At 35.1% G+C, this 14,215-nt stretch overlaps 1 protein-coding gene across 5 annotated transcripts in view; it reads left to right on the top strand.

Moving 5' to 3' along the window:
- Positions 1–3,073, top strand: part of LOC134706302 (zinc finger CCCH domain-containing protein 13-like) — a 68,119-nt gene extending 65,046 nt beyond the window's left edge. For 4 of the 5 annotated variants that reach the window (XM_063565119.1, XM_063565117.1, XM_063565116.1 and 1 more), the window contains one exon: positions 1,197–3,073. In XM_063565119.1, coding sequence (XP_063421189.1) covers positions 1,197–2,950 — 1,754 coding nt within the window. In that variant the 3' untranslated portion in view covers positions 2,951–3,073. The remainder of the gene's footprint in view (positions 1–1,196) is intronic. The other variant, XM_063565123.1, reaches the window with a different exon arrangement.
- The last annotated feature ends 11,142 nt before the right edge of the window (positions 3,074–14,215 follow it).

Here is a 14,215-nt window from a genome sequence, read left to right as displayed (position 1 = left end):
TGCGGAACCCTTACCATTTTTTTACTGCAAAATGAGCAAGTATTGAATGTTCTCTATTTAAATATACTAACTATAAAAAAATGTTAACTCTTGATAAATACATTTGTATTTATTTTAAGCTAGAAATCTAGCGTCTAATAGCCGGACCAGCACACACACATCAGCGCAGAGACCATCGCACTTCCGTGCTCAGCATCACATTTCAGTAAAGTGACCTTCACACTTCGGCGCACACATCAAAACGTCGCACTTCAGCGCCCCCATCGCATATCCGAATCCTATATATACATTTGCTTCATCTGATCAAAACACAGATCCCGTGTTGACTCTTCGCCTGTTCCCTTTTTTTGAAAATTGGTGGCACATAATCTGTATTTTAATCAGATTGCATAAATACTTGAAGTGATACTCGGAACAAATGAATTCTTCCATTTAATCAGATTGCATAAATACCAGTAGTGATACTCGGAACAAACGAATTCTTCCATTTAATCATTTAAACAAGTTATTTCAGTTTGAAAGATTAACAGGAAGGAATCGTCTTTGTATTGAGACTGAGAGGAAGACATGCATTTCCATCGTTCACTTATGATATTTTACCATGAATAGTACATTTTTGGTAAAGATTGCATGAATAGCAATATAAAACCCTATGGCACTGACTTGATATCAAAATCTTCCAAGGTTTACCGCTACTTTTGATAGTCCAAACAAAATAGTGCAGTGTAGTAATCATTCGATCATACGCAGTCAATGTATTGCAATTGATGAATTGTATATTTATACTTAGATATTCAAGTAACACCATGCTCAGGGTGTATTTGCATTGCCTTACATTTCAAGAAAATGATCCATTAAAAAATACAGAAGTAATTTATGGTGTATGAATCAGTTGAAAAATAGACTACACATGTACAATCAAGAACAAGGGAAGATAACCCCAAATCTTATTTTTATTTGCCTATCTAATTACAATTCAATGTGTGATTTCACTGAATTGCCAAATAAAAGCTATCTTAACCCTTTAGGTGCTCACAAGCACTTTGCTTTTATCTTATCACACGGTGTTTTAAGATCAAATAGAATCTAAAAGTGTGCAATCCCGCTAGTCCAAAATACATAAATAAATTGTATTACGGATCGCAAGAAGTCACAATAAAAGAATATTATCTAAACGTTTTCTTTTCTCATTTCAGAGTTTGCACCAGTTGAATCTATTCCTGGTTTGGACATGCTGAAAGAAAGCTACGATGATAAAGGTGAATCCGACACAACGGCAAGTTTTTCTTATGGTGATCTCGAGCGGGTCTATATGCAACACTTCACTGCAAATGCCGAGAAATATCAAACATTCAATTATCTATCCTCACAGAATTCAGAACAGCACGCGAAAGAAACGAATGATGACAAGTCTGAGACTAATCGCGATTATGAAACTGAAGAAAGATTATTATACGATGAAAATCCAAGCAAATTACCAGAACGAAATAGTGCAACCATCGATGACAAATATGTTGGTTCAGTACAAACACACCAGCCGTTAGAATCGTTTGACCTTATTCCACATCGTGATTTAGATGGAAACCCGGCTGACTACTATACACACCCGGTTGATCAAAATCGGGAAGCATACCAAGCATACGAATATCCTCGAAGATACTCGCCGACCGATTACCGTTATCGAGATGAACATTTATCAAGGCGAAACCAATATGATAGTTATTCATTTGAACATAGTAAAAAAATACATGAACGCGACCAACATCAGTCTCATTATGACCGTGACCGATACGATGTTCGTGATCGTCAAGATGACCGTGACCGATACAATGTTCGTGATCGTCAAGATGACCGTGAACGATACAATGTTCATGATCGTCAAGATGACCGTGACCGATACGATGCTCGTGATCGTCAAGATGACCGGATTCATTTAATTGAGGAGAAGGTATATGTTGGCGAGCACTTAGAAACACAAGATAGAAAACATGAAACACGACTCGATGAAAGGGAAAATATAAAGCAGGATACCAGTAGTAGGGACACAAATATAAAGACCCATTCGTTATCTCGTTCTCGCAAAAGGTCAAGAAGTAGCTCTGGTTCATCATCATCGTCGTCGTCATCGTCATCATCCTCGTCGTCATCATCATCTAGCTCCCGTTCTAAAAGATCAATATTATCATCAAGCTCTTCTCCATCTGTAAAATCATCTAGATCAAAGTCAAAATCTATTGATGTTTCTTCGCAGAAAAGTGGCATAACAAGTTATAGAAAAGATGACAAAACTCGTGATCGATCACCTGGCCGACATCATTCTCGATCATCCAATAGCAGAGAGGAACGGTCCCGATATCGAGATCGAAGTAGGGATCAGAGAAGAAGCAGAGATGATTTTGACCGATATGGAAATACTGGCAGTCGAAGGCAACGTAGTAGGAGTAGTGATCGAGTGCGTGATAAATACAGAGACCGGAAAGAAAGCCGAGATGGAGATCGATTGCGTGATAAATACCGAGACCGAAAAGAAAGCCGAGATAGACATCGTAGTCATGAAAAATACATTAATTTAGAAAAGAAAACGGATGACGAAAAAAGTTTATTATCTTCACGAAAAAAGGACGCTTTTGATTTAATCGCTTTAGTGAAAAAGGTGAAAAACGATAATGCACCCTCGACGGATAAAAAAGTTGAATCAGCTCTTAAAACAGAGACATGCATAGAAACAACTGCACATGATACAAAAATTAAAATAAATGTTAAGAAAATTTCGATGACACTAAAGAAACCTGAAAATAAACCTATCAACCCAGGAGAAAAGGTCAGTGACATGTTTGCTGATGAAAATAGCGATGAAGAAGACAAAACCCAGAGAATAGACTCTGTGCCACATGTAAAATATACCATGCCAATGCCGAAAGATCTAGACAAAGCCATCTTTAAATATTAAAGTTAAATGACATACATTTTTCGATGAGATTACTGAACATTTATTTTACATGTCATCAAATAAAATTTGTTTTAATATTTTATTTTGATGTAAAATTTTCGCATACACAGAAAATGCAATCATTACTTGTGTCTTCAATTTTGATGTTACTGTTTCATCTACGCATGCCTTATATCTCCCTTCATCTACTTTTCCATGATTAAGTTGTCTGTTGTAATGTCTTTTTATTGTCTCACAGGAAAGTCACAAAATGCGAAACACAGGAAAGTAATGCTACAACGACAATTATGAGAACGCTTTAACAATCCAAAAGTAACAGAATTGTTTGTTTTAAACCTTGAATGTAGATGTCTTATGTTAAGAAGTTTTCAATTTCGATATCCTCTTTTTCATGATTCATCGACTGCTTAAAAATTGTATATATTTTGTCATGTAAATTTCTCCCTTGGTCAAGACCAACATAATTTATTGGTTCGTTTTTGTCGAGCCTGCGACTTATGTCGCAGAAAGCTCGACACAGGGATAGTGATCCGGCGGCGGCGGTAGCTCACTTCTTAAAAGCTTTATATTTTAGATGGTGGAAGACCTGGATGCTTCATACTTTGTATATAGATGCCTCATGTTACGAAGTTTCCCTCAGTCACATGGCCAATGTCCTTGACCTCATTGTCATGGTTCAGTGACTACTTGAAAAAACAGTTAAGATTTTTTGTAATGTTAAATTCTCTCTTATTATAAGTAATAGGATAACTATATTTGATATGTGCGTACCTTGGAAGGTCCTCATACCCGACAGACAGTTTTGATCAGTTTTCACTTAACCTCGACCTCATTTCATGGATCAGTGAACAAGGTTAAGTTTTGGTGGTCAAGTCCATATCTTAGATACTATAAGCAGTAGGTCTAGTATATTCGGTATATGGAAGCATTGTAACTTGCACATGTCCTACTGACAGGTGCCATCTGACTTTGACCTCATTTTCATGGTTCAGTGGTTATAGTTAAGTTTTTGTGTTTTGGTCTGTTTTTCTTATAATGTATGCAATAGGTCTACTATATTTGATGTATGGAATGATTGTAAGGTGTACATGTCTAGCTGGCAGGTGTCATCTGACCTTGACCTCATTTTTCATGGTTCAATGATCAAAGTAAAGTTTTTTTAGTTTTGGTCTTTTTTTCTTATACTATATGCAATATGTCAACTTTATTTGGTGTATGGAAATATTTTATGATCTCTATATGTCAGTCGCGCAGGTTTTTTTTACCTTGACCTCATTTTCACGGTTCATTGCTCTGTGTTAGTTTTTGTGTTTTAGTCTGTTTTTCTTAAAGCTATAAGCAATAGGTCAACTATATTGGATGTTTTAAAGAATTGTTAGCTGTGCATGTCTGCCTCGCATGGTTCATCTGACCTTGACCTCATTTTCATTGTTCAAAGGTCAATGTTTAGTTTTCTTGGTTTATGTTTAGTTTATGTGACAGTTGTAATAATAAAATAGAGAATGGAAATGGGGAAAGAGACAACAACCCGACCAAAGAAAAAAACACAACAGCAGAAGGTCACCAACAGGTCTTCAATGTAGCGAGAAATTCCCGCACCCGGAGGCGTCCTTCAGCTGGCCCCTAAACAAATATATACTAGTTCAGTGATAATAAACGCCATACTAATTTCCAAATTGTACACAAGAAACCAAAATTAAAATAATACAAGACTAACAAAGGCCAGAGGCTCCTGACTTGGGACAGGCGCAAAAATGCGGCGGGGTTAAACATGTTTGTGAGATCACAACCCTCCCCCTATACCTCTGGCCAATGTAGAAAAGTAAACGCATAACAATACGCACATTAAAAAGCTTTATATTTAGGACAATCAACATAATATCAATGATTAGTAAAAAAAAGGCGAGACATTTCAGTGTGTGCACTCTTGTTACTGATTGTAAGATGCATGGTTCTTTGGTTAATGTTAAGTTTGTATACGTCCGCAAACAAATTTTGGGGATCGTATAAAGGTATGCTGTCGTCTGCATCGTCATACGAAGACACATTGTTTTCTGGACAAGAACTTTGGTTTAAGAAGATCCAATACCACAAAATGAAAGTTTGGATTGATTTTGGGGATGATGGTCCCAACCGTTTAGGAACCCAAAACAATCATTTTCTAGTTTAAAAATGTCTCTCAGTCATTTTTAAATTCAGTACAGTATCACATTGCAGAGGCTGAGGAAGACAATCATGACACCTTCAAAGCGACACAGGATTTAGCAAGAACATATATTGACTTCAATTCCACCAAACAGAAAGTATGCTCTATAGACTATTACACTCTCATGAAAAAAAAACGTATACTATCTAACTACGGAAACATGTTTAACCCCAAACGCCCCAGCCTATTTTAAAATAGTATAGCTGAATAAAGACCCATAGTCAGTGTAAGCTCTTTTTAGATTTAAAGTCGTCAGTATGAACCATTTGATTTGAGGAGACGGTCTTATTTATTTGAGAGAAAAAAAAATGACCTGATTTTTGCCTTAAAAAAAAATTCTGAAAGGCAAAACAAAAATCTTGTCCACTTTTTTGCTATTACAAACGATAATTCCCAACAGAGTTATTTAGCATTAAATGAACATGATGAATAAAAGCGGGCATGTTTTTTTTTATGGCAGGGGTTTTCATGTCTGACCGGAATGTCCGTTTCGCCGAACTGATATATATGGAATACTTTTTTCAAGTTCAGACTGCAACCTGCCTGCTAGTGTGGCCTTTATGTTTCCATTTGTCGGCCGTCATTCATAAATTTGTTGTCATTTCAGACTCATTCTTAGCCTTACCCTTTACTTCCCTTAATGTTGTTGGTGAAACATATCAACCAAACATTTGGATAAAAATTGCTTTTTTGTCTTTTTTAACTCGTGTCGGTCGTATTTCAAATTCAATCGAATAGCCTAGTGTATATCTTATTTACAACAAGAAATCTGTGAGGTTATTATACCCCCGCTTTAAAAAAAAGGGGGGGTATACTGTTTTACCTCTGTCTGTCCGTCCGTCCGTCCGTCCGTCAGTCAGTCCGTCCCATGAATATTTTTCGTCGCATTTTTCTCAGGATCTACAATACAAGGATTTCTGAAATTTTGTTTCAGGGTTTATCTAAGTCAGCTATACCGTGTGATGCGTTTTCAGATTGATCACTTGACAACTTCCTGTTTACCGAACACTTGTATGATTTTACACATGATAGCCAAGTTGAAAATTTTCGTAACACTTTTATCAGGAACTACAATACAAGGATTTCTGAAATTTGGTTTCAGGATTTATATAAGTCAGCTATACCGTGTGATGCGTTTTCAGATTCATCACTCGACAACTTACCGGACACTTGCATATTTTTACACTTTATTTTTTCGTCGCATTTTTCTCAGGAACTACAATACAAGGATTTCTGAAATTTGGTTTCAGGGTTTATCTAAGTCAGCTATACCGATGATGCGTTTTCAGATTGATCACTTGACAACTTCCTGTTTACCGAACACGTGTATGATTTTACACATGATAGCCAAGTTGAAAATTTTTGTCACACTTTTCTCAGGGACTACAATACAAGGATTTCTGAAATTTTGTTTCAGGATTTATATAAGTCAGCTATACCGTGTGATGCGTTTTCAGATTCATCACTCGACAACTTCCTGTTTACCGAACACTTGCATATTTTTACACTATTTATATTATCCACTTGCGGCGGGGGTATCATCAGTGAGCAGTAGCTCGCAGTTTCACTTGTTCTAACTTAACTTACAACATACATGCGAAAATTTCCCATGTCTATGTTTTACTGACAAATCCCACATTAAATGTGTTAGTACATAGCTTTGGATACATGCTATCATTTTATGATAGACAATTAATAGGGAGAACACAGTATCGAAAATATCAAACCCTTACACATTAACAGCAACTGCAAAATATGCATGCCCCACGCCAGGAACCGTTTAAAAAGTAAAAAATTCACTTATTTTATGTTTTTAGTCCTAAAAAGGACCCAAATTTTTTTTCGCCTCGTTCCGCTCGGCGATTTTCGCAACTACGCCCCCTCTTTCAAAAATCTGTATCCGGCCTTGGTTATGGGGCCAATAGTATAGGAATTAAGGGTCTAAAAGGGGCCTAAAGCAACATTTTTTTTGTAGTTTCTGGACTATTACAAAAGGACTTTAGGTTTGCACTCTGCACTTTTTGTCGAGCCTTCGACTTTTGTCGATAAAGCGAGACATATATATAGCGATCCTACATTCCGTTGTCGGCGGCGTCCACAAATAATAACTCTGTAGTTAAAGTTTTTGAAATTTTATTAACTTTCTAAAACAATTCTGGATTTCTACCAAACTTGAACCCTGTTTATGATCATAGGATAGTATTCCCTTAAATAAAATCACAAAAATACTTTAGTCAATACTGAAAATTCAAAAAGGGAAAGTTCCAAATCAAATGGCAAAATCAAAATCTCAAACACATCAAACGATTATAAAACAACAGCCATATTCCGTCTTGGGACATGCATTATCTTATGTAGAAAATGGTGGATTTTATAGCCAGCTAAACCTCTCACTTGTATGACAGTTGCATCAAATTACATTATATTGACAACGATGTGTGAGTATAAGAAACATATTATATAGGAAAAATTGTCACAAATAGTAGTACATCAGTTATTATAATGTAACAACGTTTGTAACGTTCATTTTGGTTGGATAACGTCATTTATTTACATGGCATCAATTGACAATTGATGCTATGGGACGTTGGCGCAAGCGCAGACGACATATGGCAAATTTTAAATACATGTTTTAACGTTGATTTCTGTCAGTTTCATTAGAATGGAGATAACAATATTGTATTTTAAGCTCCGACGGCATCAATTGGGGATTTGATGGTCGCAAATACCCGTTTACTGTCTCCGCTAACGCGTCGCCAGTAAACTTACTTTGCGACCATCAAATCCCCAATTGATGCCGTCGGAGCTTAAAATACAATACAGTTATCTCCTAATTATATTGTGTTATAATCTTAATCATTATAAAAACAAAACAATAAGTTTATTTTTACAAAGAAGCGCTAACAGGCATACAGACAAAGCACATTATCAAAAATGAGACAAGAATACAAAATTTACAATACCACAACGAAGGGATGTGGCTCATTGTTGAAGAGATTACCATATCATATATAAACCCGAGGATAGCTCAAAACTGCAATAAAATCCAAAGATTATACATGAATACATATAAAGAATAACAATTAAATGTTAATGAAAGTGTATTCATTATACTGTCTCAAGTTTGAATATACATGAAAAAATGAATTTACTAGCAATGCAGAACCAACAGCAAACTCATTACTCTATTGGTGCAGTTTTTGTGTTTTGTGAATAAATTCCATATATTGTAAACACAGTCACGAGCGTGGTATATTAATTCAGATTTGTAAGCACCAAAACGATGGAATAGAGGGTACTGTATATAAACTCATCATAAATACCAGGACTTAATTTTGTATATACGCCAGACGCGCGTTTCGTCTTCAAAAAACTCATCAGTGACGCTCGAATCCAAAAAAGTTATTATTGCTGAGAAATCTTGATATTGATTAATCAACCATGAAAATGAGGTTAAGGTACAATGAATCCTACCGGAGGGACACGTTTACCTTACAGCCATTGCAAACATCAGATACAGATAACATGCAGCTAATTATATATTGGGAACAGATTCAACAATGACAACTACATAATAAACAATTAACCCTGAAAATGATGTAAAAGTCAGATGCACCCTTCAAGTCGCATATCGTCGCTGGGCTTCTAAACTATGATGTCGTATATGACTTTTTTGGCGAAAAACACTTTTGGACACAAATGGTCTGGGCGGGAGGAAATATTTTGTATTACAAAATAGCATACAGTTAGACCAATCAAAATGTGTGAAATAAGACATATTACAAAATTGGTAATGTCAGTTGTTTGTAAAGTTTGCTTCCAAGATGATGTATGAAAACTTGAAAATCGTTGTAGAATGGCTTTGGGAAAAAAAATTGTATATTTCTTTATTTCTGTGGAAATAATTTAAGTTCTTGGATAATCCAGAAATGTCAAAGTTTTATTTACACTGCTATTTACAAAAATGTTTAAGTTATATACGACATTTTCGAAGCATGCATTTTGCCAAAATTTTCAAAGCCTGTTTGTGATATATTTTTTTCTTGAAAAAATTGTATTTTACAACATTTTTGTAATTTACAACATTTTAGAAGCCCAGCGACGTTATGAAATATTTCAACAGTAGTTAACATATAGATTAACGTATATGAGAAACATACCAAAGCAACTAGGAAATGGAGGCAAAAGTCAAATGAAAGCTTTTATAGACGGACATGTACAGCTTAAAATACTCCATACATATACAGTTCATGTATTGCTTATAGTTTTTTGGCTAGCGTACACTATGTGGTATCTATGATGATTTTTTTGACAGTTTTATTTTTGAATTACTAATCACAAGGTTTGGTGAATCCTGCTAGACGTGCATTTATATCTCACGATAATTGCAAACACCAGATACAGATGAAATATAGGGTATAAAGTAATAATATATGAGGAACAGATTTAACGAGGAAACAAAATGAAAATAATGTAAAGGTCAAATGTGCTCTGCCAGACAAACATTTACACCTTACAATAATCCATATACAAAATCACAGCTAACCTTTTGCTGATAGTATACGTAATACAAGCATAACAACAGAAGCTTAGTGTTGATCAATGACCAATTGCACAAAACTATGAAATCAGTGTCATATGAATCCTATCAGATGAACAGATACATCTTACAATAATGCAATACAAGTACACCATAATAATTGCATATTAACAGGCGTAAATATATGCGATAGTATTAGACCGATGTTCAAGCCTCACAAATCGAATTAGAAAAATCAAAGTATTACAGATACCAAACCCGAGGGAATTGATGTGACTCAGTGGAAAACCAGTGGGTCACAATGCGTTAACAGGGTGGGCGATTAAAAATATGCCGCTATATAAATTATACAATGACACATCATATCGGTCAACCAATTCGTGATGGTAAACATCATATTTGGTCTCTTGTAAAAAGTGGTCGTATTGGTAACCTTACCATGCACATCTTCTTTTTTTAAGACTCATGGTAGTGTCGATTTCAGTCGTTCTTCCTCATAACTCTATTGGTGCCTTTTTTGTGCAATGAAATCACCTAATACATACTAAATATTAAAAAATAAAATAAGAAATGTGTAATAATTTCGTTTAGGAATATAATTGATTTAGTTTTATGGTGTTTGAATCTACAAATGAAAATTGTGTTATTGCCATCGGATGATAAGTTGTTGTGCTAGACTTGATACCTGCACCACTCCGTACAAATCTTTGTTTCGAAGTTTGCCACTTGGCAAGAATGTATCAATTCTAGTATTGCGTTAACTAATGCTGAAGATTACCGAAGGCGTATTTGGCACAACATTTTGGAATTTTGGGCCCTCAATTCTTTGACTTTGTCCTTGTTTGGCTTTAATACTATTTTGATCTGAGCGTCACTGCATGGGGAGTCTTATATAGACGAAACGCGCGTCTGCCTTTGTACTTCTTGTGTATTGATCTGTTGTGAGCAGGGTTTGTTGTTTTAATTCCTTTGAATAGCTCAAATGTAAGGTAGTTCAATTCTTTATCTGCAGCGATAAAGTTGTTTAATCCTGGAGAATGGGATATATATCTCGTTAGGAAGATTATTTCTTAGAATTCGTCTACCACATTGTTCTATCCATTCAACCTCAGTAGGTTCGTCAGTTTCATAAATGCACGATCTTGTTGTACTCCCCATTCTTGTTCCTCTTTAGTCTTCCATAAAATGATCACATCGTCAAAAACACAAAGCATATTGTTATGTGGAATTGAACAAGACAGATTTTTATGAGTCTATAGTACTTAGCTAAACTGTGGATGAGTCTAATTAGTTATCAAAGGTACCAGGATTATAATTTAGTACGCCAGACGCGCGTTTCGTCTAAAAAAGACTCATCAGTGACGCTCATATCAAAATAGTTATAAACCAAACAATTACAAAGTTGAGGAGCATTTTGGATCCAAAATTCTAAAACAGTTGTGCCAAATACGTCTAAAGTAATCTATGCCTTGGATAAGAAAATCCTTAGTTTTTCGAAAAACTAAAAGTTTTGTGAACAGGAAATTGATAAAAATGACCACATAATTCATATTCATGTCAACTCCGAAGTGCTGACTACTGGGCTGGTGATACCCTCGGTGACGAAACGTCCACCATCAGAGACATCGACCCAGTGGTATAAATAGTTACCAAAGGTACTAGGAATATAATTTAGTACACCAGACGCACGTTTCGTCTACGTAATACTCATCAGTGACGCTCATATCAAAATAGTTATCAACCAAACAATTACAAAGTTGAAAAGCATTATGGACCCAAAATTTTAAAACAGTTGGGCCAAATACGGCCAAGGTAATCTATGCCTGTCTAAATTGCGATATGCGTTGATTAAGGACTTTCTTTGTGTGGTTTTCAAAGCTCCACCAGGGTGAACAGACGGATCAGCAATCATCAGTAAACTTAAACTGTTCTGTTAACGATTGTTAAGTTTACGATAATCAACACATGGACGTAGGCTGTTATTCTTTCGGACGTAAACTACATTGAAGCAAAGTGGCTGCCTATGGTCTGATAATCCCTGCATGTGAAAGTTGTCGAAATTATTTTTTAATTATGTATTCATCAGTTTTTGATAAACTATGTGTGTTTCAGTTTGACGCTTTTGTTTAGGGTCTCGTCGGTGCATGTGTATTGTGATATCTTTTCTTCTTCTCTCTATGATGCCAACCTTTCATCTTCAGCTGATTATAGACTTGTTGAAAGTTCCAGTTAGACGGCCGGGTTGTAATCACATATTATGACTTTATTTGGTTAACTTAGATGTGTCCTTGTTGTAAAGTTCTAAATGGTTACAGTCACCGGTGCATGCTGCTGTTGTTAAGATATTATTATAGATTAATCTATACATCAAATTCTTCGGAGTAAGTTTGGCTAAGCCTCCTGATTTTTTAAAATAGCTATGTCTGATGCTGCTTCCTATGAGTAGTATGCATACCAGTATTCGTGTGAGATATCAGGTTTATTCGTGTGTAAACACATGTCATCAAAATCTTTATTCATTAAATCCATGAAACATGATGACGCAAGGAAGTTGAATATGCGATTTGTGTCGACTGTACGATGTACATAACATGATGTGATTGTTTGTAACTTGCAAAACATACATGTAAACCCTCTAACTCATCGAATGGAGTATAACATATCTCAACTGATACATTACGTTCGTGCATATTCCCGCTATATAGACTTTATTAGCAGCAGCTAACACCACGTTCAGACCAAAATAACTGTACCCTGTTACCTTTGTACTTGTTTGGCTTTATAAATATTTCGATTTGAGGGCGTCACTGATGAGTTTTATGTAGACGAAACGCGCGTCTAGCGTACTAAATTAAAATCCTGGTACTTTTGATAACTATTTAAACCGCTGGGTCGATGACACTGTTGGTGGACGTTTCGTCCCCGAAGGTATCAGCAGCCCAGAAGTCCACATTTCGGTGTTGACATGAATATCAATCATATGGTCATTTTTGTAAACTTCCTGTTTACAATTTTTTTTTTATATTTTCCTGCTGTCCAGGGTCTGAAGCCTCTGGCCTTTGTTAGTCTTTTGTGTTTGTTTTATTTTTATGCCCCACATACAATAATAGAGGGGCATTATGTTTTCTAGACTGTGGGTCTGTCACACTTAAGGTAAAAGTTTTTGGTCAAGTTAGTTTTTGATGCAGTTAAAGTCTAATCTACTTGAAACTTAGTACACATGTTCCCTTTGATATAATCTTTCTAATTTTAATGCAAATTTAGAGTTTTTACCCCAATTTCATGGTCCACTGAACACAGAAAAAGAAAGTGCGAGTGGGGCATCCGTGTACTATGGTCACTTTCTTGTTTAATTTTGGTTCATTTATATGTTTTGGGGTTTAGTGTGCAGTCCATTTTCATCGAACTCATTTTTGTGTTATGAGATTTTCTTGCTATGTAGAAGACCCATCGGTGGCATTGTGCTGTTTTGTGTTATTTGCTCAGGTAGCTGTCTCTTTAACACATACCTCAATTCCATTCTCAGTTTTCTCTTATTACAAATAAGATATTGCATCCATTTTTTTAAAACTATGATGTTGTTTAAACAGGGCGTAAATTATTGATCCTTTGAATACACAAACTATGAAAGGTTACTCAATGAACACTAGTCAATGAATATAAATATAAATATAAATATAAATATATTTGATTTTATTAGTATTAAAATTGATGTGAATAATTCAAAACATAATGTAATATGTTTTGGCTGCATTGTTACATTTACTAAACACTTTAATATGGTCCTACATTATGTTTCTTCTTTTATTTTTAAAACTTGGAATTGCATAATGTCATGCTTTTCTCAGACTGTATTTGATGGATTTACACTAAATCTATTGGATGTGTACAGATTGATATTTTAGTCTAGGAAAACAAGATTAGTTTGTAATTTGTTTTGAACTAGCTTTCAGTATCAGTAATTACTCTTATAATGTTTTTTAGTGTCTTTTGTCCATTTTGATAGTTGTTTCAGTGTTTGGTGTCAATTGGATGCCCTTTCTACTGATATTTAGTTTGTTCATAAGTTGTTACACCACTATCTAAATAAACAGGAGGGTTGAAAGCTCAGACACATGATTAACCCTGCCACATTCTGTATGTACAGTCCTAAGTCAGGTCTGTAATATGTATAATGGGTTTTTGCTCATTGTTGAAGGATGTATTATAACCTATAGATGTTTTAACATCTACTTTCCTTGGTATTGAGTGGATAACAATATCATGGACAATAATTCCAAACCTCTCTATCTGTATACATTTTAATATGCAATATAATTATGTACTATATATTTGTGTCAAAAATAAACAAACAAAATACAACTTTAACTCATAACCAAGTTTAATGAACAATTATAACATATATTGCATTGCAATCAATTGGAATTATTCCATTCTATACTAATTTCCTACTTTCAACAGATATAAACAGCTGAGTAAAGGACCACAATAAAAGTAGATGTGGGTGATTCATCCATTC

This window comes from Mytilus trossulus, chromosome 2 (genome assembly GCF_036588685.1).
Source record: "Mytilus trossulus isolate FHL-02 chromosome 2, PNRI_Mtr1.1.1.hap1, whole genome shotgun sequence".
Classification (NCBI taxonomy): domain Eukaryota; kingdom Metazoa; phylum Mollusca; class Bivalvia; order Mytilida; family Mytilidae; genus Mytilus; species Mytilus trossulus.
Note: the sequence above shows the minus strand (reverse complement) of the source record. Positions and strands in the feature narration are given on the sequence as shown.